Below are 26498 nucleotides of genomic sequence, written 5' to 3' on the forward strand. Positions count from 1 at the left end.
CCTCAACTCACAAAGAGCTCGGGAAGTCGGCGGCTCTCTCCACTCGCGTTCCAGGCTCCAATCGAGAATAGGCCCTACCTTTGCACCCAACAAGCATCCCTGAATCGTCCGGTAACCAAATAACCGTACACTCGGCACGTAGACCCACATTTAAAAATCAAATGACTCTATCCTAACAAACCTCTCTCACCCCAAAGTCGGCCACGAAGATCTCGGCTTAGGCCGATGACTCATTTAGTACCAACCAATCTATAAAATAGGAGCAAGGTCGAAGAGGGTCGGCAGATCATTCAACACCAACTCACTGATTATACACTCATTTTTTCTAGGTGATTCTTCACTTACTTGAGCGTCAAAGTCCTTTTTGCAGGTACCACACTTGGGTCCGAGTTCACGAGGATTCTCCCAGTTTAAATCAAGCTGTCAGGTGCTCTGAATTAACGCAAGACCGACGTATAGCTCGAAAAGAGTATTCTTTCCAGAACATGTTAAAAATTATTTTTAAAAGATATTTTTTTAAAAAATTATAACATCTATATTTGGTAAATTAAATTTAATATTTTTTAATAAACACAAACAATAATAATTATGTTTCATAAAATAATTTTTAAATTAAAAAAAAAACTATAATAGACATAAGTATAAGAGTTAAATTTAGATAACATAAATCATCTTTAAAAAATTTTACCTTAACTACTTTTAAAAATATTTTTACCTTTAAAAATTTATACCAAACACAAAACTAAATATAATAAATAAAATATAATAATTCAAAAACAAATATACAATAATACATAGTCATTCTAATATGATATATTATTGTGATTATAATATTTTAAAAAGTGTTATTAAAATTAAAATAATAATTTTTTATTGTTAAATAATACTTTATAAAAGTATTACTTAAAAAAATATTATCAAAATATAAAAAAATTTGATTTTAATTTTAATAATATTTATATAATTACTGTAATCACGATAACATAGTCATCATAGAATTTATATATATATTTGACTGAGGCTTATTATCTATCAAACAATGTTAATAATGGTAGTAATTTAATTTCCATATCCGAGACAAAAGTTGTTATAAAGGCCAGTAATATATTTACATGATCCAAACACAATTTTGCAACTGATAGAAATAATTATGAAGCATTTGTTTCCAAAATAATTACGAATAACAAACAATCAAAGCTTTCTTTAGTTAAAATTAATTAAGCCAATTTAAAAACATTTAATTCAAAAATAACCTGATTATGTCCTTACTCCTTATAAATTCTCAAGTTGAAGCCAATTAAAATTGCAGGCAAATAAAACTATAATATGGTTTTTTTTTTTCTTGTTTACTGAAAGGACACAAAAAAGAGAAAGGAATCGAGATTCGAAATCATGATAAGTTGATCATCACTTGAAAAAGGAGTTCTATACTTCCGATAGTAATTAATTAACAAGCATGCAAAAAAGTGAAAAAAAAAAAAAAAAGGAAATGAAGTAAATTTTGGTGGTATGTACTATGGAGATTCAGCGGCGACACTTAAAATGTCAAAATGAAGAGAACATGTCCCGAAACGCAAGTGTTACATAGCACAATACAAATCCCAAACCCAAACTCCAAACTCAGCTGCTTTCCTTTTCCTCATTCAGTCTTCTATCCTGTCAAAGACGCCAACTTTGGCGCAGTCTCCCTCACTTCCACATTCAGACAAAAACTCTCCACAGCCACCATCGCCTCTCTCTCCTCTTTCCTTTTCCTCTTTACCTTTCCCAAATAATAGCCCTAAAAATCCAACTAGTATCTTCCACCCCTTTCCCCTTTTCTTTATTTCTCTACCTTTATCAATTTTCAGATTCTCCTCCACTCTCCAACTCTCCTTAGTTTTCTCACTTTCTGTTTCTCTCTGTCTTTCTTTTAACCAATCACTACTGCTTACTTATAACACACCCTCGAATCATGGAGTCGCCGGAAACATTACCGTTTGAGACGGCGGAGAAGATCATCCTCCGGTGGGACTCGACTGCGTCGGAGGAAGCAAGGGAGAAGATGATCTTCGACGGTGACCGCCAGGAGGTGGATCGTTACCTCCAGGCCGTGGATGAAATCCAACGGTCCATGTCCTCCGCCTCTATCTCCGACGACCCGAAGGTCAACTGTGCCCTCCAGATCGCTATGGCTCGCCTGGAGGACGAGTTCCGCAACATCCTCATCTCCCACACCAACCCCATCGAAGCCGATTCACTCATAGACCCCACTTCCCTCCATTTTACCACCCCAGAAGACGAAGAAGACCATGACCAACAACAACAACAACAACAACAACAAGACACAGCTGCTGATTCTTCCTCATCGTCCTCCTTTTCCTCAGCTTCAAAGCAACGCCATCTCAACGACGGAGACAGCAGCGAGGCCGATGGCTGCGCTAATCTCTTCCGCTTCAACAGCGGCGACGGTGCTTCCAGCGTGAACAGCAGCTACCGCTCCACTAGCAGCATCCGGGAGATCGATCTGATACCCTCGGAAGCAGTCTACGACCTCCGCAGCATCGCGGAGAGGATGATCTCGTCCGGCTACCTCCGCGAGTGTATTCAGGTGTACGGCAGCGTGAGGAAGTCCGCCGTGGACGCCAGTTTCCGGAGGCTTGGGATCGAGAAGCTGAGCATAGGCGACGTTCAGCGGCTGGAATGGGAGCAACTTGAAGCCAAGATCAGGCGCTGGATAAGGGCCGCCAAGGTGTGTGTGAGGACTCTCTTCGCCAGCGAGAAGAAACTTTGCGAACAAATCTTCGATGGCGTGGGCACCGCCATCGACGATGCTTGCTTCATGGAGACAGTGAAGGGCCCCGCCATTCAGCTCTTCAACTTCGCCGAGGCCATTAGCATAAGCCGGAGATCCCCTGAGAAGCTCTTCAAGATTCTTGACCTTCATGATGCTTTAATGGACCTTATACCGGACATTGATGTCGTTTTCGACTCCAAGTCCTCCGAGTCCATTCGGATTCAGGCCGCCGAGATACTTTCCCGTTTGGCGGAGGCCGCCCGAGGGATCCTCTCGGAGTTCGAGAACGCCGTGCTTCGAGAACCTTCCAAGGTCCCTGTCCCTGGTGGCACCATTCACCCCTTGACGAGGTATGTTATGAACTATATCAGCTTGATCTCGGATTACAAGCAGACTTTGAACGAGCTTATTGTGTCGAAGCCATCCACAGGGTCTCGGTATTCCGGTGATCCTTCTACTCCGGACATGGATTTCACTGAGCTGGAGGGCAAGACCCCTCTGGCTATCCACTTGATTTGGATCATTGTGATATTGCAGTTCAACTTAGATGGCAAGTCCAAGCACTATAAAGATGCATCTCTTTCTCACCTCTTTATAATGAACAATGTCCACTACATTGTTCAGAAGGTGAGGGGCTCCCCTGAGTTAAGGCAAATGATTGGTGATGAGTATTTGAAGCGCCTCACCGGAAAGTTCCGCCAGGCTGCTACCAGCTACCAGAGGGCAACTTGGGTCAGGGTCTTGTATTGTTTGAGAGATGAGGGACTCCATGTAAGTGGTGGCTTTTCTTCCGGCGTCTCCAGGAGTGCTTTGAGGGAAAGGTTTAAGTCCTTCAATGCCATGTTCGAGGAGGTTCATAGGACTCAAGCTGTTTGGTTGATACCAGATTCTCAGCTCCGTGAGGAGCTCAGAATATCTATATCGGAGAAGCTGATCCCGGCATACCGCTCCTTTCTTGGGCGATTCAGGAGCCATATAGAGAGTGGAAGGCATCCAGAGAACTACATTAAATACTCTGTTGAGGACTTGGAAGATGCTGTTTTGGATTTTTTCGAAGGAACCCCTGTTTCGCAGCACCTGAGGAGGAGATCTCAATGATGGACTGAAAATTCTAAATTGACTTCCACAAATTAGATCTTAGGACACATTCTTTCAATTTTTTTTTCTTTCCTTCGTGGAGCGTTCAGGTAATTTGGGTGCACAAGTGCTTCAAGATTTCTCAAAGAATGGAAGAGGTGATTCATAATCTCGTTCAAGTTCCTGAATGCTGCTGCCATGTAAGCATGTTATTTGATTTCATACCACATTCTAGATTTTGTTTCATTTGTTTATATTATTGGAATTTGTTGTATGTGTGTTCTCATTTTTAGCTCTTAAGGTTCTCAAGGTTAAAAGGATGTTTCCTCTTGTAGCTTCATATGACTCTATACAATGTGATAGTTTTGAAACTAATAGATGCATGTTGAAATTGAAGTTTTTGTAGCTTTTGGCCTTTCGGCATCTGTATCTTATGTTTTGATATTTCTTGAGATTCATACACCAAACATCTTTAGAATAATACTACCCCACAAATCATGGTAAATTTTGTTGCCAAAAATGCAACCTCGTGGATCTTTCGTCCATTTATTTGATTTGCTATTTATACAGCGTAATAATAGCTTTGCCAAGTATAGTATATCATAAATTCATAATTCGTTTCAAGTACAAACTGATTTAAACTGTTTCAGTAAGCTAAATTCATAGGTATCGGTGATTGATTATACGTCTCACCAACTTGGTTACCTCGGAGAACTTTGATTGGGGTACCTGTGTTGTTTGCAATTGGATCATCTGGTGCTGGTTAATGATGATGTCTCCTTTTATGCTTCATGATAAAATACTAATTTTCTGCTCATTAGAAATCATACAGTTTTATTGAAACTTGAAAGGTCTTATTTTATGAGGATCACACAGCCATATTGAATAGCACCTTGTAAGCATATACTTATTTGAGAAATGGTATCATGGCTCGTATTTCTTAAATGAGTAATACCCTAAATAATTTTTAAGGATTTTTTAGTTGGAAATTTTAGTGTCTAATATGTTTTAATAAAAGTATTTGATAACAAAAAAATATTAGTAAAAAATAACCAAAATTTATTATTTTTAGTTTTATTTAATATATTCTATAATAAATAAATATTAAATAAAATAAATTTGAGCTGATTATTTTTTGTTTTTCTAGTATTATCGAAGTTTTAATTATCAAGTTAATTTTTAATTGGACAAATCAATCTTCATGTTAGGTTCTTCTGGAGAGGCTAATGGAGCTTGCATAGTTGGACGGACCGACTTGAAATATTAAAAATCTTTAGTGACTTTTCATGGCTTTTTTTTAATTTTTATTTTTAAATAACAATGAAGATTGATTTGGTTGAATTTGTTAGCCGGAGATTAATAGGAATCTAACACGGGACTAGTTTGCAAGGTTTTGAGAATTGGCCTGGTTCCACTGAATGACTGGATTATTCGGGAACTGAACAGTTGTCCGATCCAATCATCATAGGCCTCGCAAAGAATTGGGAAAAAACAAAAAACAGTTTGAGCTGGTTGATAACCGGTGAACCGGTTGAGTCATCTGCGATTTAGTCGATTCAACTGGATGTAAAAAAGTCCCTTAACTGAGACAAACCCTTAAATGAGAGCAGTCTTCTTTATCATGGATAGTTATCCTTTGCAATTGAGTGAGTGCTTTTCTTTTATACATAGTCATTAGAATTATGCTGGCAATTGACACAGCCGGAATAGTAAATCGTTTGTTTAGGTGTTACTAGATGACTAAATTACCTACCACAATTAATAAATACTAAATAAATTAAATTTTGGCCCTTTTTTTAATTTTTTTAGCATGATTAGTGTTATATAGATAACATGAAACAGATAGATTAGACTTGACAGAATGACCTAAACATTAGAAAGCAGTTATTTATTTAAATAAGTGTTATCTGTCAATTCATACTAAACCGACCTTTTTGGAGAAGAGGCTTATGTCGAACCCGACCTCTTCTCAAAAGGTCGGGTAGGTGATAAAGACCAACTTTTAAGTTGGATTTTTTTTAGCTTACTTGAACCTGAATTATAGCATTAAATTAGAGTATGAACAATTAGTATTAATGAAATTTTTCTAATATTATTTTTCTGTTGAGAAAAATGGTTGGGAACCAAAAATTTCAGTCTAAAAAAATAAAAAATTTTCTTATTTGACTTTATTTATATCACTTCCATATATTTTTCCTTTCAATATCCACGCACCATATCACACATTGGTTTGTCATTAATTATTTAATTTTCTTATACACTAATAAAGACTAATAAAATAATATCTTTTAATTAGCATTAATACTAATTTTTTTTTGAAGGACACAACGAAACCTTCGTCACCCTGCAGCAATAAATCTCCTTCATGCGTTGCATTGGTATGTAATGATATTATTATGATTTTTCATTCACAACGTTAATGTTAATATCGGTTATATTATGTATTTAGTGTTATTTTAGGAAAATAGTTTAATTATTTTAATAAGAGATTTAATTAGTAATAATTCGCATCTTTGTGCTTGACGTTTTTGATGGAGAGAACTACTCATTTACCTTCTTAACGAAAGATTTTAATAACTTGAACTTATATAATAAAGAGGTTGCCCATCATTCTATCTAAGTATATATAATATCCATAATTTTATACATATAATATTCATAATTTTATGCATATAACATTTATAATTATATATATAAAACATCCATAATTATGACATATGTATTTAAGTATATATAAATATAACATGCATAATTTTATCTATATACCATCTATAATTTTATATATACAACATTCATTTAAATGATCAAATAAGACAATATTATGTATAAATTAAACCAAAACAAAACGTTTTCATAATTGAATTTATAAGGGTTATAGGTGAAAAAAGCATACAAAAACATAAAAAAAAATGTAATTCAAAATCTAAATAAGAACAATGAATAAGTCTATGTTATTGATTTTAGGCACATAAAAATTTAAATTAATAATGAAAACTGAAAAAATAAAAAAAATAATGAAATTGAAAGAATAAATTCTACAAAAAATATATATTTTTTTTTCTTTTTTTTTGTTCGTTATCATCTCATTATTCATGTTTTCTTCTTCTAAATTAATATGGTTCGTGTTACGATGGGTAACCGGAGATTATTGGGTTGGATTCGTTTGGTTGGCCCAATTGTTAGAATGAGGGAGTATCCAAGCGGATTGATGCTCCAAGGCCTTCGTCCTACTTCGGTATGAGAGAATGGGGGGTAGTACCTGCAAAGACACTCCGATACCAAAGTCAGCAAAGGGAGCAAAACAGGTCTAGAGAGTATTGGGTTTAGTGATACCTGAGAAGTGTCAGTGTATTTATAGTGGTGAACCCATAACCACCATTGGTGTAGTTCCGTTATTCATGGGGAATAACCGTCCCTTTATCTTAGGGAGGTTGAGATATGGCTCCAGGAAGTGGGTAGAGAGATTTTAGGGGCAGTTACTCTTTTGAATGGGTGTTTATCTGCCAGCTAATCTTCGTCCCGACTTCTTTAGAGCAAGTCGAGGTAGGAACCGACTTCGTGGGGTGAAGGTCGGTATAGAGTGAGGCTTAATCCTTTGGATTGGCCCTTTCGTTTGTACCTGGGCCTTATCATTGGGTCAGGGTATGAACAGTGCCCCTACTCGAGCCCAATTTCTTTTAAGATTTGGGTTTGAGTATTCTACTCGGGGTCGTAGCTGACTTGGGAGGGAACCGACGTGATTGTTCGGAACCGACGTGACTTTTGTGACTTTTGGTTTTCACAGTTAGGTCTAATCAAACGTCGCGTCCGTTAAGGGTTTGCGTAGGTTTTAATTACCTTGGTAACGGTGCGCCCATTAATGACCGCTTTCCGTTTTCACCATTATGCCCCTAACGTGCCTATAAATGCCTTCCCTCTCTTTCGTTGTTTCGTTTCTGCGTTTTTCAAATTTTATTCTCTTCTGTACGTGGGGCATTCTTTGTTTGAAGGCTTGCATCTTCCTCTACCTTGTTTCCAGGCAAAGGTTAGCCTTTTTCTCCTCTTCTCTTTTATGAAATGCTTCTGTTTGCATGTCTTTATTCTTTAGATAGAGAGAAGGTGATTCGTAGGCTATGATTCCGTATTCCCTTAGAGACCATGTTTTTTATTTTCTTTTCTTTTTCCTTTGTAGGTTTCACTCACCTTTTTAGGAAAAGAAATGTCTTCCATAGAAATTCTTGCTCAGTGGGTTGATGTCACAGTCTTAGGAGAAGAACCTCTGTTTGACACTGATTTTATTACTGACCTTCGCACTCGTCACCGGCTCTGCACCTCTGATGAGGATGAGCCAAAGTATGAACTGCTTGCCCCGGGTCCGGAAGACCGGGTTTGTTTCGGGAGGGCTACTGAGACAGCCCCTCATTTCTTCTTTATGTATGAGAGCATGATTACCCGTTTGGGTGTTTTCCTTCCATTTTCTGATTTCGAAATTGCTGTTTTACGTCACTGCCGTGTTGCACCTACCCAGCTTCACCCCAATTCCTAGGGTTTTTTGAAAATCTACCAGTTTATCAGCCATGCTTTAGACTTTTCGACTTCTTTGAGAATTTTCTTTCATCTCTTCCACATGACCAAGCCCTTCAGTGGGCAAAATAATAAGCAACAATGGGTGTCTTTCCGAGCTATACAAGGTCGGAAAGTTTTCACCCTTTTTGATGAATCCTTTCATGACTTCAAAAATTATTTTTTCAAAGTTCAAGGCATAGAGGGTCACCACCCCTTTTTCTTGGATGAGAATTCTTCCCTTCGCTTTCCCTTGTACTGGTTAGAGGCTTCTCCCTGTAAAAAATATGGTTTGGAGGATCTGGATGAGGTGAAGGCAGCCATTGTAGGGTTCCTCCGAGAAGTATGGGGGAGGGCCCCATATCTGGATACCAAAAAATTTCTCCAGGGGTCGTCGTCTTTTGTCCAGACACAACTAGGTAGCTTTTATCTACTTTGTTTCCGACTTGTTTCTATCGACTTTACCGACTTGTTTTACTAATCGTTTTCTTTTACAGAGATGGCGAGGAAGAATTCCAATGAGTCTTACCAGAGAGTCCAGGAGGCCAAGGTGAGGTCTCGCGCCAGAACCGGTGGTGTCAGGGTAACTAGCTCTCCTCTTCCTCTTCCTCCCCCTTCTTCCCGAAATTTGGGGACTCTTTCTCAACCCATTGTTATTCCTGCTTCGGCTTCTTCTCAGCTGTCCCCTCCTCCTCGACCTTCTCTTGAGCCAGAGAAGAAGAAGCGCAAGGCTTTAGAGTCTGGTTCTTCTTTTGAAGGTGAGGCTAAGGTGGATGCTCCTGCATTTATCCGAAAGTTCATCTATCCCCATACCCGTATAGGTATGGATGATGTTTCTATTCGGAACCACCTCACTATTCTGGCTGAGGAGAGCATCAGGGCGGCGGGGATTTGTGCCAAGTTCCTTGATATTTTTTAGAAGATTCATCTTAGCTCTCTGGGTTCATCCTCTAAGGTTGAAGAGTTGGAGGGAAGGCTTCTCATATATCAGGAACATGAGAAGGAGTTGAAGAAGGAGGTTGCCAAATTGAAGGAGGAGAGGGATGGCCTCTGAGAGAAGGAGAGCAAGTTACAAGCCCTATGTAACATGGAGGAGGGCTTGAGAAAGAAGGCGCAGGAGAGTTATCAGAGTTTATTTGAGGACCTTGTGGCTGTAAAGAGGGACTTGTTGAACTCTCAGACTGCCTATGCCGAGTTGGAGGACTCTATTGCTGAGGGGGCCGAGGAGGCCTGGAGGATTTTTAAGGAGCAGGTCGGAGTTCTTGCTCCCGACCTGGATCTCTCTCCTTTGAATCCTGATAAGATCGTTATTGATGGTGCCATAGTTTATCCCCCAGCTCCCGAGATCGTCACCGAGTCAGATTTGAAGACTCGGGGGCAGAGAATCATTGAGTCCCCTCCTCGTCAAAATGATGTTCCGAGCACCTCAAGACCTCACGGCGCCTCTTCTCCAACTCCTATGGACACTTCTCTCCCTGGTTCTGATGGCGCTCCGACTCCTCTTCCCGACTCTGGTGGTGATCCGACTACTCCCTTCGGTCCTGGTGGTGATGCTCTTTAAAAATTTGTTGGCTATATAGGGGCCCGGCCTGTGGGTCCCCTCTTTAACTCTTTATATTTGTGGTGGTGGTATGTTGACATTTGCCTTGGCCTTTTATGGCCGTAAACAAAAATATTTATAATTGCCCTTTTTTGGATAAGGGTTTTATTTAACAAAAAATACCCTTTTTGGTATAAGGGTTTCAGCTACCTTTTTGTGTGCATGCTTTCTGATTTTGATTTTTCGAAGTTCCTTTAATCTTTTCTGAAAACCTTTTGCTTGTCTGTCTTTCTAAGCCTTTTCGCTTTAAGGACTTTAGAACAGCCTTTAAGCTTTTTCTTAGGTTTTTTTATCTCTTTTTTGTTATTCCTTATACTCAACTTTGTTTTATTGAGTTCTATGACTTAGGTTATTTTTGCGATGCGTTTTCTTTTCTACTCGGTTTTTCATTTCGACTTATGAGTCGGAATGTCTCCGAGTTTCTCACGATCAACTTTTATAACCTCTTTACACCGACTTGTACCTCGTCGTTTTATCCTGACGACCATCTAGGTCGGTTCATGGGATTTTCACGTTTTGTCGAGCTTAAGTCGGCGCGTTTCGTAGGAAGAAAAAATAAACGAGAAGGAATTTATAAGAGATATTGTAAAAGATCTTTATTAATTTGGGAAGGTACTTTACTGCTACTAAGGGTTTTTAATAATCTTTTCCCCCTTAGCCTCTACTATGATGCCTCATTAAAAATCCTTCTTCAGAAAAAACCCTTTAATGTTTGGGAAAAAATCGTGAAGTTGGGAAAAGAGTACATCAGGGAGTAGAGTTCGCTTTTAACTATAGTACCTTTTCATATTACAAGCATGCCACGATCTTGGTAACTCGGCGCCGCTTAGGTCGGTCACCTTATAATAACCTTTTCCTAAGACCTCGCTAACTTTGTAGGGTCCTTTCCAATTGGCAGCGAGTTTTCCTTCCCCCGATTTGTTGACTCCTATGTCATTTCTGATTAAGACCAGATCGCTTAGTGCGAAACTTCTTCGAATGACTTTCTTGTTGTATCTGGTAGCCATCCTTTGCTTCAGCGCTGCTTCTCTTATCTGGGCTTGTTCTCGGACTTTAGGGAGCAACTCTAGCTCCTCTTTGTGCCCCTGTATGTTTCGGATTTCATCATAGAGAATCATTCTTGGGCTTTGCTCACTTATTTCTACTGGTATCATAGCTTCTACCCCATAGACAAGTCAGAAGGGTGTTTCTCCAGTTGCAGATTGGGTGTCGTCCGATAAGCCCACAGCACTTGGGGGAGCTCTTCTGTCCAGGCTCCTTTTGCATCTTGTAGTCTTTTCTTTAGCCCTGCCAGTATGACTTTGTTGGCTGCCTCGGCTTGTCCATTTGCTTGTGGGTGTTCCACCAAGGTCAACTGGTTTTTGATTTTCATACTGGCCACTAGGCTTCTGAAGGTGGAATCGGTGAACTGGGTTCCATTATCTGTGGTAATGGAGTGAGGTATCCCATACCTTGTAATGATATTTTTGTAGAAGAACCTCCGACTTCTCTTGGCGGTGATGGTGGCCAATGGTTCTGCTTCTATCCACTTTGTGAAGTAGTTTATTCCCACAATTAAGTATTTGACTTGCCCTGGCGCTTGGGAAAAAGGACCTAACAAATCCATTCCCCATTTTGCGAAGGGCCATGGAGAAGTTATACTAATGAGCTCCTCGGGGGGAGCTACGTGGAAATTTGCATGCATTTGGCAAGGTTGGCATTTTTTCACAAATTCTGTGGCATCTTTTTGCAAGGTCGGCCAGTAGAATCCAGCTCGGATTACTTTTCTGGCTAGCGACCTGGCTCCGAGATGGTTTCCGCAGATCCCATTGTGGACCTCCTCTAGCACTTCAGCGGTCCTTGAGGTCGGTACACACTTCAACAATGGCGTTGATATTCCTCTTTTATAAAGGATATTTTTCACCAGAGTGTAATATTGTGCTTCCCTCCGAATTTTCTTGGCCTCTTTTTCCTCTTTGGGGAGGATGTCGAATTTTAGGTATTCGACCAGAGGATTCATCCATCCGATATTTAGCCCATATACCTCAAGGACGTCTTGTTTGCCCTCTGCTTTTACTACAGAGGGCTCTTGGAGAGTTTCCTGGATCAGGCTTCTATTATTCCCTTCTGGCTTAGTACTCGCTAACTTGGAGAGGGCGTCTGCTCTGCTATTGAGATCCCGAGTTATATGCTTAACTTCGGTTTCGGCAAAGCGTCCGAGGTATTCCAGAGTTTTTTCCAGGTATTTCTTCATGTTTGGGTCTTTGGCCTGATACTCTCCATTTATCAGGGAGGTCACCACTTGAGAGTCACTGTATATCATCACTTTTGTCACACCGACCTCTTCTGCCAGCTTCAACCCTGCAATCAGGGCTTCATATTCTGCCTGATTATTTGAAGCTGGGAATTCGAATTTGAGGGATACCTCTATTTGAGTTCCCCTTTCATCTGCCAGTATTATGCCTGCACCGCTTCCTATTTTATTTGAGGATCCATCTACATAGAGTTCCCATGTAGTTGGCTTTTCCTCTTGGTCTCCTGCGTACTCAGCTATGAAGTCGGTAAGGCATTGGGCTTTGATTGCTGTCCGAGTTTCATACTTCAAATTGAACTCGGAGAGCTCTATTGCCCATTGAACCATTCTCCCCGCAACATCCGTCTTTTGGAGGATTTGCTTCATGGGTTGGTTCATTCGGACTCTTATTGTATGTGCTTGAAAGTAAGGCCGTAGCCTTCGTGAGGCTATTACTAAGGAGTAGGCAAACTTCTCTAGTTTGTGGTACCTTAGCTCGGGGCCTTGTAGAACTTTGCTGATGAAGTAGACTGGATGTTGTCCGACCTCGTCCTCCCTTATCAGGGCTGATGCGACAGCTTTGTCTGCTACGGACAAATAAAGGATGAGATCTTCCCTGGCTAGAGGTCGGGTTAGGATTGGTGGTTGACTCAAGAACCTTTTGAACTCCTGGAATGCTTCTTCGCATTCCGGAGTCCATTTGAACTGGCATCCCTTTCTTAATAAAGAAAATAGTGGAAGGGATTTGAGTGCTGATCCTGCCAAAAACCTGGAGAGGGCTGCAAGTCGGCCATTCAATTGCTGAACCTCTCTTAAGCAAGTCGGGCTCTTCATTTCCAGGATAGCTTTACACTTATCGGGATTTGCTTCGATCCCTCTCTGTGTTAGCATAAAACCTAGGAATTTTCCAGCCTCCTCCGCAAAGGCACACTTTGCGGGATTTAGCCTCATCCCGTGTAGCCTTATGGTGTCGAAGACTTGCGAGAGGTCTGATAAGAGGTCGACTTCTTCCTTGGTTTTTACTAGCATGTCGTCGACGTGGACTTCCATTAAGCTCCCAAGGTGAGGGGCGAACACCTTATTCATCAGCCTTTGGTATGTGGCCCCTGCATTTTTTAATCCAAATGGCATGACCACGTAGCAAAAATTAGCTCTGGGCGTGATGAATGATGTTTTCTCCTGGTCTGGCTTATACATCGGGATTTGGTTATATCCCGAGTAGGCGTCCATGAACGACAAGTATTGATATCCCAAGTTAGAGTCTACTAGGGTATCAATACTCGGGAGTGGATAAGGGTCTTTGGGACATGCTTTATTTAAGTCGGTGTAGTCAACACACATCCTCCAACTGCCGTTTTGCTTCTTGACTAGAACTACATTTGCTAGCCATGTTGGATATTTAACTTCTCTAATGAAGCCGGCTTCTAGGAGTGCCTGAACTTGCTCTTCCACCACTAGGGCTCGTTCCGGGCCGAGCTTGCGCCTTTTCTGTTGTACAAGTCGGGATCCCGGATGTACCGAAAGCTTGTGGGACATGAGCTCGAGGTCTATCCCGGGCATGTCGGAAGCCTTCCAGGCGAAGAGTTCGGAATTGTCTCTTAGGAGCTTAGTCAACCCTTGCTTCAGGGTTTCCCCTAGGTCGGCTCCTATGCTGGTATTCTTCCCTTCCTCTTCGCCGACCTGTATTTCTTCAGTTTTTCCTCCTGGCTGTGGTCGTAGCTCTTCTTTGGCTCTTGCACCACCGAGCTCTATGGTGTGAACCTCTTTGCCTTTTCCCCTCAGGTTCAGGCTTTCATTGTAACACTTTCTTGCCAACTTCTGGTCTCCCCGCACTGTTGCTATTCCCGTAGGTGTCGGAAATTTCATGCAAAGATGGGGGTAGACACCACCGCTCCGAGTCGATTCAGGGTAGTTCTGCCGATTAGGGCATTGTATGCTGACCCTACGTCGATGACTATAAAGTTTATACAGAGTTTTGGATTTTTCCCCCTTTCCGAAGGTAGTGTGGAGGGGTATAAATCCTAGTGGTTTTATTGGCGTATCGCCTAGCCCGTACAAGGTGTCGGGATAGGCTCTTAACTCCTTTTCATCCAACCCTAGTTTGTCAAACGCGGGCTTGAAAAGGATATCCGCCGAGCTTCCTTGATCTACTAGGGTTCTGTGGAGATGGGCATTAGCTAGGATCATAGTTATTACCACTGGATCGTCGTGTCCAGGGATTACTCCTTGCCCGTCCTCTTTTGTAAATGAGATAGTGGGGAGGTCGGATGATTCATTTCCGACCTGGTAGACTCGCTTGAGGTGTCTTTTGCGAGCGGACTTGGTGAGTCCCCCTCCCGCGAATCCGCCTGAGATCATATGTATATGTCTCTCCGGAGTCTGCGGTGGTGGGTCTCTTCTATCCGCATTGTCTCGCTTTCTCTTCCCATGATTGTCCGACCTTTCTATGAGATATCTGTCAAGTCGGCCTTCTCTGGCCAGCTTTTCTATCACATTTTTAAGGTCGTAACAGTCATTTGTCGAGTGACCATATATTTTATGGTACTCACAGTAGTCGCTGCGACTCCCCCCTTTTTTATTTTTAATGGGCCTGGGAGGTGGCAACCTTTCAGTATTGCAAATTTCTCTGTATACATCCACTATAGAAACCTTTAGAGGAGTATAAGAGTGATATTTCCTGGGCCTGTCAGGACCGAGGTCTTCTTTCTTCTTGGGCTCCCTTTCTCTCTCTTTTATTGAGGGAAGGTGCCCAGGTCGCTAGCTCGACTCTCTCAGCCTGGCATTTTCCTCCATGTTGATGTACTTTTCAGCTCTTTCTTGTACATCACTCAGGGAGGTGGGGTGCCTTTTTGATATGGACTGTGAGAAGGAACCTTCCCTAAGTCCATTTACTAGCCCCATAATGACTGCCTCGGTGGGCAGGTCTTGAATCTCTAAGCATGCTTTGTTGAACCTTTCCATATAATCTCTTAGAGGTTCTCTGACCTCCTGCTTTATTCCCAGGAGGCTCGGTGCATGCTTTACTTTATCTTTCTAAATGGAGAACCTCATCAGAAACTTCCTCGAGAGGTCCTCAAAGCTGGTGACCGACCTTGGAGGGAGACTATCGAACCACTTCATCGCTGCTTTCGATAAGGTGGTCGGGAAAGCTTTGCAGCGCGTTGCATCAGAAGCATCAGCCAGATACATCCGACTTTTAAAGTTGCTTAGATGATGCTTTGGATCGGTGGTTCCGTCATAGAGGTCCATATTGGGACTTTTAAAGTTTTTTGGAACTTTTGCCCTCATTATGTCCTCACTGAAAGGGTCCTCCCCTCCCGGGGGCGACTCTTCTCGATCTTCACGGGAGTTCCGACCTCTGAGGGAGGATTCTAACTTTAAGAGTTTTTTTTCTAACTCTTTTCGTCGATCCATCTCCTCTCTTAGGTGCTTTTCTATCTTCCTTTGTCGCTCCCGTTCCTGTTCCAGCTGTTCCAAGTGACTTTGGTGGACATGGACTAGCCCCATTAGTTCAGTTGCGTGGGGTGGTCCATCCTTTTCTGACTCACGCCCCTCCGAGGAATTTGTCTTCGGATTTTTAAATCCGGAGGTTCCTTCCCTGTGTTGGTCGTTGGTTTCCTGGTGAAGGGTCAGTTCTACGTCGTGGTTTCCGTTATCCAGATTCTCTTGTTCGGAATCTGATGCCACATGACCGTCTTCCTGTGACATGTCCGCCTTTACTGGTTGATCTCTCGGGTCCCCAGCAACGGCGCCAATGTTACGATGGGTAACCGGAGATTATTGGGTTGGATTCGTTTGGCTGGTCCAATCGTTAGAATGAGGGAGTATCCAAGCGGATTGATGCTCCAAGGCCCTCGTCCTACTTCGGTATGAGAGAATGGAGGGTGGTACCTGCAAAGACACTCCGATGCCAAAGTCAGCAAAGGGAGCAAAACAGGTCTAGAGAGTATTGGGCTTAGTGATACCTGAGAAGTGCCAGTGTATTTATAGTGGTGAACCCATAACCATCGTTGGTGTAGTTCCGTTATTCATGGGGAATAACCGTCCCTTTATCTTAGGGAGGTTGAGATATGGCTCCAGGAAGTGGGTAGAGAGATTTTAGGGGCAGTTACTCTTTTAAATGAGTGTTTATCTGCCAACTAATCTTCGTCTCGACTTCTTTAAAGCAAGTCGAGGTAGAAACCGACTTCGTGGGGTGAAGGTCGGTATAGAGCGAGGCTTAATCCTTTAGATTGGACCTTTCGTTTGTACCTGGGCTTTATCATTGGGTCAGGATATGAACAGTTCGTTTGACATGTTTTATTGTCCGATCTCAATTGTCTATCTTATTTTACATTGCACTCGTTTATTCCGTCTGTCTGTTTCGTTTTGCAATTTTTTTTTTACCGACAGTCACCCATATTGATGTCATTGCGTTTTTTGAGAACGTAATCAATTTTATCTTTTACTAATTATAGGTGAATTTGCACTAAGTGTGTATGCTCTCAAGATTTGTAATGTTTTAAGATTTTGGGATGTTTTATATAAGTTGTGTTTTTAAATTGTGATTTCTATTTGAAAAAATTGGGTAGTTATAGATGTTGAAGGTGTTGCAAGTGTGAGTAGCTGCACTTTCTGTGAGAGAAAACCAGAGAGAAAGGCACAATTGCAAAATACCTAATAGCATAAAATGGTGAATCACACTTTACAGGTGAGTTGCAAATACATATATATACAGCACCTACACTACACCTTAGCTGCACTAGATCAGCACCCTTCTAACAAACTAGTAACCAATTTGCTGAGGTGTCATCTAATATAATTATCAACATGACTAACTGATCAGGCACATATCAGCTCCTAACTTAAATTACTCTAACTATTTATTATCAAACTTAGAGGTTAAGTGACACCCTCCCTTAAGTTAGGAGCGTATATGTTCAGCATGCCTAGTTTATCTCGGAGCCTACTAAACACGGTTGGTGCAAGTGCTTTGGTGAGCAAATCAGCCACTTGCTCATGGGTTGAGATGGGTAGCAAATGAATGAGTCCCTCTTGAACTTTATTCCTCACCACATGACAATCCACCTCTATGTGTTTCGTCCTCTCATGGAACACAGGGTTAGATGCTATGTATATTGCTGACTGACTATCACAGAAGATGTTGATAGCCTTGGTAAGAGGGATCTGCAGATCCTTCAAGATGTAACTAATCCATTGTGCCTCTCTAGTCGCACTCGCTAATGCTCGATACTCTGCCTCGTAGGATGATGAAGCCACTGTCAATTGCTTTTTACTCTTCCATGTTATGAGTGAGTTTCCCAGGTAGAAACAATAGGCTGAAATTGATTTCCTAGTGTCTGGGCATGCTGCCCAGTCCGAATCTGAGAACCTAGTCAGATTGAAATCTGGTTATGATGTGAAAAACAACCCTGCTGCTGGGGCTCTTTTTAAGTACCTGAGCACATGATGTGCTGCCTGCATGTGCTGTGTGGTTGGGCAGTCCAAAAACTGACTGAGCTTTCCAACTGCGTAACTTATATCAGGTCTGGTGTTAGCTAAGTACAAGAGCCTCCCAACTAGCTTCCTAAAAGCTGAATGATCCTTCAGTGGTTCTCCTCTTTCTCTGGACAGCTTCACGATATATTCCAATGGTGTTCTTATTGGTTTGCAACCTTTAAATCTTGTGTCTTTTAACAAGTCCATCACATACTTTCTTTGATAGAGAGCAATACCTTTCTTTGATCTTGCAACTTCCATCCCTAGAAAGAACTTCAAATCTCCTATGTCCTTGATCTTGAATTTCTCATCCAAGATCCTCTTAATTCGATCGATTTCCTTTTCATCATTTCCAGCTATCACTAAGTCATCCACATAGACCAGCAGTGCTGTAAAACCAGATTATGTCCCTTTCGTGAACAAGCAATGGTCTGATGCTGACCTGGTGTATCCAGCTTCTACCAAGACAGAATGTAGCATGTGGTTCCATTGCCGACTAGCCTGCTTGAGTCCATACAGCGATTTTTCCAGCTTACACACCTTCCCATCTTCAATTTCCAAACCTTGTGGTGGCCTCATGTAAACCTCCTCCTTGAGTACGCCATGCAAGAATGCAGTATTTACATCAACTTGTTTAAGCATCCAACCTTTCATGGCAGCCAAGGCTAGCACAATCCTTAGTGTTTTCAGTTTTACCACTGGGCTAAATGTGTCTAGATAATCAATACCGGCCACCTGTGTATACCCTTTTGCTACTAACCGTGCCTTGTGCCTTTCTATCGAACCGTCCGGTTGTGTTTTATCTTGAAGACCCACTTACTTCCAATCGCTTTCTTCCCATGAGGCAGAGTTGTAAGCCTCCACGTTTTGTTCATTTTAAGAGCCTTAAGCTCAGCATTGATCGCATCTTGCCAACAGGGTTGTAACACCGCCTCCTCATAACACTTTGGCTCGATATCATTGGTTAGTGCAAGTGAATATGCTTTATGTAATGCAGAAAGAGATTCATAAGACACAAAGTTTGACATTGGATACCTGACTTTATTGTTGATGGTTTGATTTGGATTAGCTTTGTCAATGGTGGTGCTCATACAAACAAAATCCTTTAGATAAGCTGGTGGCTTTCTCTCCCTTGTGGATTTCCTTTGTACATTATGTTCAGAGTATCTTAGTTGTGAGTTTTCCCTGGCTAGTTCTTGGGTATTTTCCCTTTGATTTGTTGAGTCACCTTCAGTGACTCTCGATGAGTCACTCGTGTGCTTGTAGGAAGAAGGGCCATGGTCCAATTCCAATGTTTCAGGTCTTAGTGCAGGTGGTGCAATGGTTTTATTTATTTCTAATTCTAATGTTGATGCATGATTGTTTTTATCTTGTGCAAAAGGAAAATGGTTTTCGTAAAATTCCACATTTCTAAAAACAAAAATTTCTTTGGATTTTAAGTCAATTAAAACATATCCTTTTGTCCCCTCCCTAAATCCAAGGAAAGCACATTTCCTGGCTCGAGGATCCAGCTTGGACCTGTGATCATTGATGGTGCTGGCATAGGCCAAGCAACCAAAGACCTTTAGGGTCATTAGATCAGGGAGAGATTGATGCAATATTTGAAAAGGAGACTTGTCCTTGAGAAAAGTAGAAGAAATCCTATTCATTAAGAAAACAGCATGCTTAACAGCAAAATTCCAAAAACAATGTGGGACTTGAGATTGAAATAGTATAGCTCTGGTGATGTTAAGAATATGTTGGTGTTTTCGTTCTACTATCCCATTTTGTTGAGGAGTCTCAACACAGGAAGTTTGATGCAAAATTCCAGTTTTAGCAAAAAAAGATTCCATGAGAAATTCTGGACCATTGTCAGTCCGAATGATTTTGATAGATTTGTTGAATTGAGTTTGTATGAAAGTGATGAAATGTTGAACTAAATTGCATACTTCAGACTTCAATTTCATCAAGTACACCCAAGTATATCTTGATTTATTTTCTACAATGGTTAGAAAGTAACGATGTCCACTGGTGGATGGCACTCTAAGTGGCCCCCAAATGTCTATGTGTACAAGCTCAAACAATTGAGTTGGGTCAGAACTACTTACAGGAAAAGGATGTCTTTTCTGTTTAGCTAGATGGCAAGCATCACATGGTGCTGCTGCCTTATCAAATGAGATGAAGGAGAAGTCTCTCTTCATCTTTATTAGTCTATCATTTGGCAAGTGACCCAACCTGTAGTGCCAAATGCAGCGATCTTGCCTGTGATTATTGCTTACAACCGAACATAATTGTGTACTTGGCTTGGGGAGTTTTAAAGCCTCTTTATTTAATATGTAGAGACCACCATTTTCTCTAGCTGCTCCAATCATCCTCATCAAGCTCCAATCCTGTATCTCACACCTTATGTCAGTAAAGTTCATTTGGCAATGCAATGCAGAGGTGAGTTTTGAAACAGAAATGAGCTTGAAATTGAAAGATGGGATGTAAAGGGCATTGTGCAGTAACAGTTTGTTTGAGAAAACAATAGTTCCCATGATTCTACTTGTAGTCCAAGCCCCATTGGGCAATTTAATTATCACAGGAGCTATTTCTTTATATGTGAAAAAATCATTAAGGCAATGGGATACATGGTCAGTTGCACCAGTATCGATTACCCAGGATGAGAACTTGTTTGAAGAAATATTCAATGCATTAATGCTTGTTTTAAAATGCATGACTTTTACCAACTTCCCTAGATGAAGGATTGGTGTATGCACCGAATTACCTTGATGAGGCAACTCGGATGAAACCTTTGATGCTGTCACGTTGATGCTATGAGGCTGCTCTCCATGAATCTTGTTGAGAAGAGTGAGCAATGCCTGCTTTTGCTCAAGGGTGAACTCCAGTGTGTCACTTCCAACTCTCTCTAAATGGGAGGAACGCGATGAATTGTCGTGCTCACTGAGTTTTCTTGATTCACTCTCAGTGTTCATTGCTGCTGCAAAGCTTCCATTTTCATCTGCAGCATTTTTACCTCTTAAATGTGGTGGCAATCCGTGTTTCTTATAACATACGTCAACACTGTGGCCAAGCTTTCCGCAATAGGAGCATTGTGGTCTGCCTTTCCTCCCTGACTTCTACCACCTTGGGATCGTCCACCTCTGCCCCTCCCTCTCCCTCTGCCTTGAAAGGATCCTGCAGTGTTCGAGGGAATGGCAGCATATGTAATTTTGATGTCCGAAGCGGTATCTGGATTCTGAAATTGTCGTTTCTGCTGTGTCAACATGGACAACACAGTGGTTACATCAGGGAGAGGATCCAACAACATGATTTGAGATCTAACGGTGGAGTATTGCTCATTCAGCCCTCTCAAGAATCGTGTTACATGATCCTCTACTCGATATTGTCGCATCACACTTAAGCCACAATTACACTTGTTTGAACATTCGCAATCGGGTATAGCTCTAAAACTGTCAAGATCTTCCCAAATGGATTTCAACTTTGTGAAATACTTAGTTACATCTAGGTCTCCTTGCTTGATGGCAAACAACTCTTCTTGCAACTCTGCCACCCTAAATCTGTCTCCTTGATAGTATCGGTGGTTCAATTCACTCCACAGATTGCTGGCCACATTGTTCCAAACAACACTTCTAGCTATGTCTGGACTAAGGGAAAGGTTTATCCAAGCTACGACGTAAGTGTTACACCTATCCCATGCCTCAAAGGTTTCATCATCCTTATTAGGCTTAGGCAAACTACCATCAATAAATTTCATCTTGTTCTTCCCTTTCAGTCCCCACAGCACAGATCTACTCCAATCACCATAGTTTTTACCATCGAGAATAACAGTAGTAAGAGGAATACCAGTGCTCTCAGAGGGATGAAGATAATAGATGCTCTCTGGATCCTGATTCGGTTTGGTACTCTTCTTGCTAATACTCGCTTGAAATGTTGTGAGCTGATTCAGAAAATTCATGAACGCTTCTGCATTTACACCTTCCATCGCACCTTCCAGCAACGTCGATTGACAGAAGCCTCAGTGATTAACCTTCTTCCTACAATCTCGTTGATCGGAGTCACCTTCTCACAGTTACAGAGAGTGTGAGGCGGCGCACTCTCATCAAGCTCTATCGTATAAGTTTGTAGGAAGAGAAGAAAGACAGAAAGAGAGAATGAATTTGACTTGAGAAATTAGATGGAGAAAGAAAGAAATTCAACGGATTAAACTCAAATTGAAATTAGATGAATCACACGCTGAATTGAAAAGAAACTCAAAGAAATTTCAGTTTGGAACGAGATACAGAATCTGGATCGAGAAGAAAGGAATTTGGATCACCATTCGCATAACTGAGCTCTTGCAAAATTGGCAAGATTTCAGATCAGGCTGCACCTTCCTCAATCTGAATCTCAGTGCTTGCCACACTCCACGCTCACCGCACCATGTTGAAGGTGTTGCAAGTGTGAGTAGCTGCACTTTCTGTGAGAGAAAACCAGAGAGAAAGGCACAATTGCAAAATACCTAATAGCATAAAATGGTGAATCACACTTTACAGGTGAGTTGCAAATACATATATATACAGCACCTACACTACATCTTAGCTGCACTAGATCAGCACCCTTCTAACAAACTAGTAACCAATTTGCTGAGGTGTCATCTAATATAATTATCAACATGACTAACTGATCAGGCACATATCAGCTCCTAACTTAAATTACTCTAACTATTTATTATCAAACTTAGAGGTTAAGTGACAATAGATATAATAGAAAAGAATATAAATAAAGAATTTTTTAATTTAACCGCACAAAATCTAAAATTTGATATGTGGTGTAATTAATTAAATCAATCATTATGATGAAAGAAAAAATGTTTCAGGTTATTATGGAATGTGATATAGCACACTCCTTTAGGTGAGAGTATTATTTAAATTGTATTCTTTTTTATTAATGTTGAGTTATTGTTTACCTCGCATTTCTCTTCTCTTAAAATAATTTTTGTTTTGAATTTTAATAATTTATTAATTAAAAAAGATTATATTAACAGATATTATAATTATGAAATGAGAAAATATATTATGATTAATAAATAATAAATAATATTTTTTCTATATTTTTTCACTTTAACATTTATCATAATTGATTTTATATAGATTACTGCAATTACTTAAAACAATTTTAAGAGCCTTTGATAATATTATTCTTCTTGTCATAATCAGAATGTTCAATTAAATGGTGTACATTTTAAAAATGTGGTTAATTTGAGGAGTGCGTAAAAAAAATTGAGCTAAATTTAACCAGAATAAATATAGAGTAATATTTCAAATAGATCTCAAAAAATTTTATATTAAACACATCTCTCTCCAACAAGTTTTTATTAGGTTTTAGATTCCTAGCTTCTTGTGCCATAGGTTTATTTGTTACTTTCATTCGGTAGACACTGACAAAAAATTCTTAGGGGTCCATTGGTTTAAGCATTTTCGCATTTTCATTTTTATTTTTAATAAAAATAAAAATAAGACATAAAACTATAATTAATTAAATATTTTAAAAATACTTTAAAAAAATATTTTTAAAAAATAGAACAAAATTAAAAGCACTATTTTCATATTTCAGTCTTTTTAGTTTTAATTTTTAAAAATATTTTCAAACTAAAATACGGTAGTTTTGGTTTTGAGAGGAAAGTATGATTTTAGTAATTAAAATCATATCTTTCGTTTTATGATTTTCTTTTGTTAGTTTATTTTTAAAATGTATTTTCAATAATTTTCAAACCAAAACATTTAATAAAAATATAGTTTTATAACTTTAAACTATCAAAAGTATATTTTAAAAATAAACTAACAAAATATATTTTTATTATTTTCAATACTAGTAAATAAATCTTCTTCTTACAAATTAATTGCAGTTTTTAAAATGCAAAAAGTTAAAAATAAAAATTATTTTTAAAAAATAAAAACAGAAAATATTTTTACAAATTAGTTAATCTCTTATACGTCCGTTAATAGGCCGACATGGCTATGGTGATGATACACGTCACCACAGAGACAAATTGCTCTTTATCTGATGTGGTTAAAATGACAGTTTTCACGCAGCTCATAATACATTGTTTTGGTAAGACAAATTCTGATCAGAAATAAATTTTTCAAAATATCGAGTTAAACCCTACTCTGATTTCTGAAATTAGTAAGTTGTACTGCTGATTTGGTCTTTAACTTTTTAATTGCTACAATTTGATTCCTCATATTAAAAAAAAGTACTAATATAGTCTCTTCTTAACGCCGTTAGTGATACAGCTCAAGTCTTGTCACGTTGGATATATTAAAATGACGTTGTATATGTTTTGGCGCTAAATTCAGGGTTTGAACAATACTAAAAGGGAGGGGTGTAATGTTTTAGTATTGTTAAAACCCTCAATCGACGCCATTTAGTATCTTTTTAGTGCTAAGATGCATACGACATTGTTTTAATATGTCTAGTGTAGCAAGGTTTGAGCTACGTCACTAACGATACATATTGAGTTCTGGTGACAGAAGATACACGGAGAACTACATTGTTGCACTTTTTTAAATTTGAGAGACCAAACTATAGCAATTAAGAAGTCAGAGAACAAATAAGTACAATTCGCCAATCCAAAGTGGGGCTTAACTAAAACAAAATTGTTTCTCGTGTTGGAGCATGCAAAAATAGGTTGTGTTCTTCAATCTCCACACCTTCGTATTTGAGAGAGCAACTTGTAAACATTGTCAATGGCAAGCGGGGTAGCACATCAACCTTCATCCATATGGGAGAAGTTCCAGTGATGATTTGAGTGTCGACAGTGCTGTCACTGTTGGTAGGGACAAGTTAAAAAGGATAACACTCTAAATGCAAATGCTGTGTTTTGTTTCATTGATGTAGTTGGGTTGTGAAAATGGTATTAACCTGATGTTATATATGTTGTCTCTTTAAGGAACAGTTATCATATTGACATATATATTGTGACTTTTTTTTCTTTGATTTGATGATATTTTTGGTTACGTGGTGGATGTAGTTGAAGGGACTGCATCGGTCATGCAATAGCAAGAAAATTAACAAAAGAATCAAGACAGTCAAGTTCAAGATTATGAAGAGTTTGCATATAGGACTTAGATAATTCTTGTTAAGAACTCTAATCTAAATATCTCTGTTGTAAATATATTAAAATGTTTTTGAAAAGTACAAGTTTTCATAAAAACACGTTAGAAATCGTTCCATAAACAAAGGTTTTGAAAAATCTCGGTCTAAATGGTTTTAAAACTTAGAGAATGCCAAAACCAAAGGAAAGATATGATTGTTCTATAAGAAAATCAATTGCTGAACTATTTTTATTGAAACAATGCACTTCTCAAATAAAAGAATCGATTCCTCAAGTGAAAGAATCGATTGCCACGATCGATTGTATAACGTAAGATAATTTTGAGTTATTTCTTTGATTTATATCAACCTCTGACTCATAATTTTGTCGTACAAATCTCTCGAAAGTTTTTACAATAGTAAAACATTACTACTTGTAATTGATTATCGTTCTGTAAGTAAAAAAAAAAAAAAGCGTACTTCACAAATCATGGTTCAACTGCAATCGGAATTCTAATCAAGGGCTTGTTAAAAATAAATTTGATAGTTAAAATTTAGAGAAAATTACACTCCCCTCCTCTGCGAGATGCTAAAATGATACTATTCTTCTCTCTATTTTATAAATATACATTCTGCTCCCTTCTAACTTTTAAAAACCTCCTCTTTAATCCATTTAAAACTTTTTATGTTAACTAATATTAACTTTATCCATTTTTTAAGAAAAAATAAATTATTTTTTGAAAAAAATACTCATTAGTAAAAATTTTATTTTTTATCATTAAATTTTGCTTACCAAAATATCCTTTAATAAATTATTCTTTTATTGATTAAATTATATTTTTTAAAAAATTTAATAATTATATAATTTTTTTTCTAAAATACCCTTCAATAAGTTTTAATTATTAAATTATAATTTTACCAAAATTTTCGTTAACAATTTTTTTATATTTTACTATTAATTTTTCGATATCTATATATATTATTTTAATATTAAATAAAAAATTTTAGTAAGATTATTTTTCAATATCAATATATATTAATTGTTATATATATTAACAGTGATAAGATTTTTTTATTTAATGTTAAAATAATATATATTGATATCAAAAAATTAAGAGTAAAATATAAAAATAATTGTTAACAAAAATTTTGATAAAATCACAATTTAATAATTAAAAAATTATTGAAGGATAGGTATCTTAAAAAAAAATAATTTAATTATTAATTTTTTAAAAATATTTTAATAAAAATACAATTTAATCAATAAAAAAATAATTTATTAAAAAGATATTTTGGTAAACAAAATTTAATGATAAAAAATAAAATTTTTGCTAATGGGTATTTATTCAAAAAATAAATTATTTTTTCTTAAAAAATGGATAAAGTTAATATTAATTAACACAAAATTTAAAATGGATTAAAGAGGAGGTTTTTTAAAAGTTAGAAGGGAGGAGAATATACATTTATAAAATAGAGGGGAGGGGAATGTCATTTTAGCATCTCGCAGGAGAGGGGAGTGAAATTTTCTCTAGAATTTAAGAATGAATTAGAAATCACAATTTGAATAAGTTGTCTATATTTAGTTGTAATTTAAACTATTTATTTATTAGGATGTATTAAGTTTAGATGTCAAAGAAAAGTATAAATACATATGTAATCATTTCTTAAATAACAACACACAAGTACATTCAATATATTCC

The 26498-nt window shown here is 38.6% G+C and overlaps 1 protein-coding gene across 3 annotated transcripts; it reads left to right on the plus strand.

The window, feature by feature from the left end:
* The first annotated feature begins 1389 nt into the window (after positions 1-1389).
* LOC112775570 (exocyst complex component EXO70A1) lies at positions 1390-24918 on the plus strand. 3 transcript variants are annotated; one of them, XM_072226918.1, is made up of 3 exons: positions 1390-4053; positions 6175-6231; positions 24737-24918. In XM_072226918.1, exon 1 carries the CDS (start codon positions 1955-1957, stop codon positions 3872-3874), a length of 1920 nt encoding a protein of 639 aa, XP_072083019.1. In that variant the 5' UTR covers positions 1390-1954; the 3' UTR covers positions 3875-4053; positions 6175-6231; positions 24737-24918. The 3 variants fall into 3 exon arrangements, with proteins under 3 accessions (XP_072083019.1, XP_025675057.1, XP_072083018.1); XM_025819272.3 differs by lacking the exons at positions 6175-6231; positions 24737-24918 and adding an exon at positions 5062-5499; XM_072226917.1 differs by lacking the exons at positions 6175-6231; positions 24737-24918 and adding an exon at positions 4504-4842.
* The last annotated feature ends 1580 nt before the right edge of the window (positions 24919-26498 follow it).

This window comes from Arachis hypogaea, chromosome 19, assembly GCF_003086295.3.
Source record: "Arachis hypogaea cultivar Tifrunner chromosome 19, arahy.Tifrunner.gnm2.J5K5, whole genome shotgun sequence".
NCBI classification, from domain to species: Eukaryota; Viridiplantae; Streptophyta; class Magnoliopsida; order Fabales; family Fabaceae; genus Arachis; species Arachis hypogaea.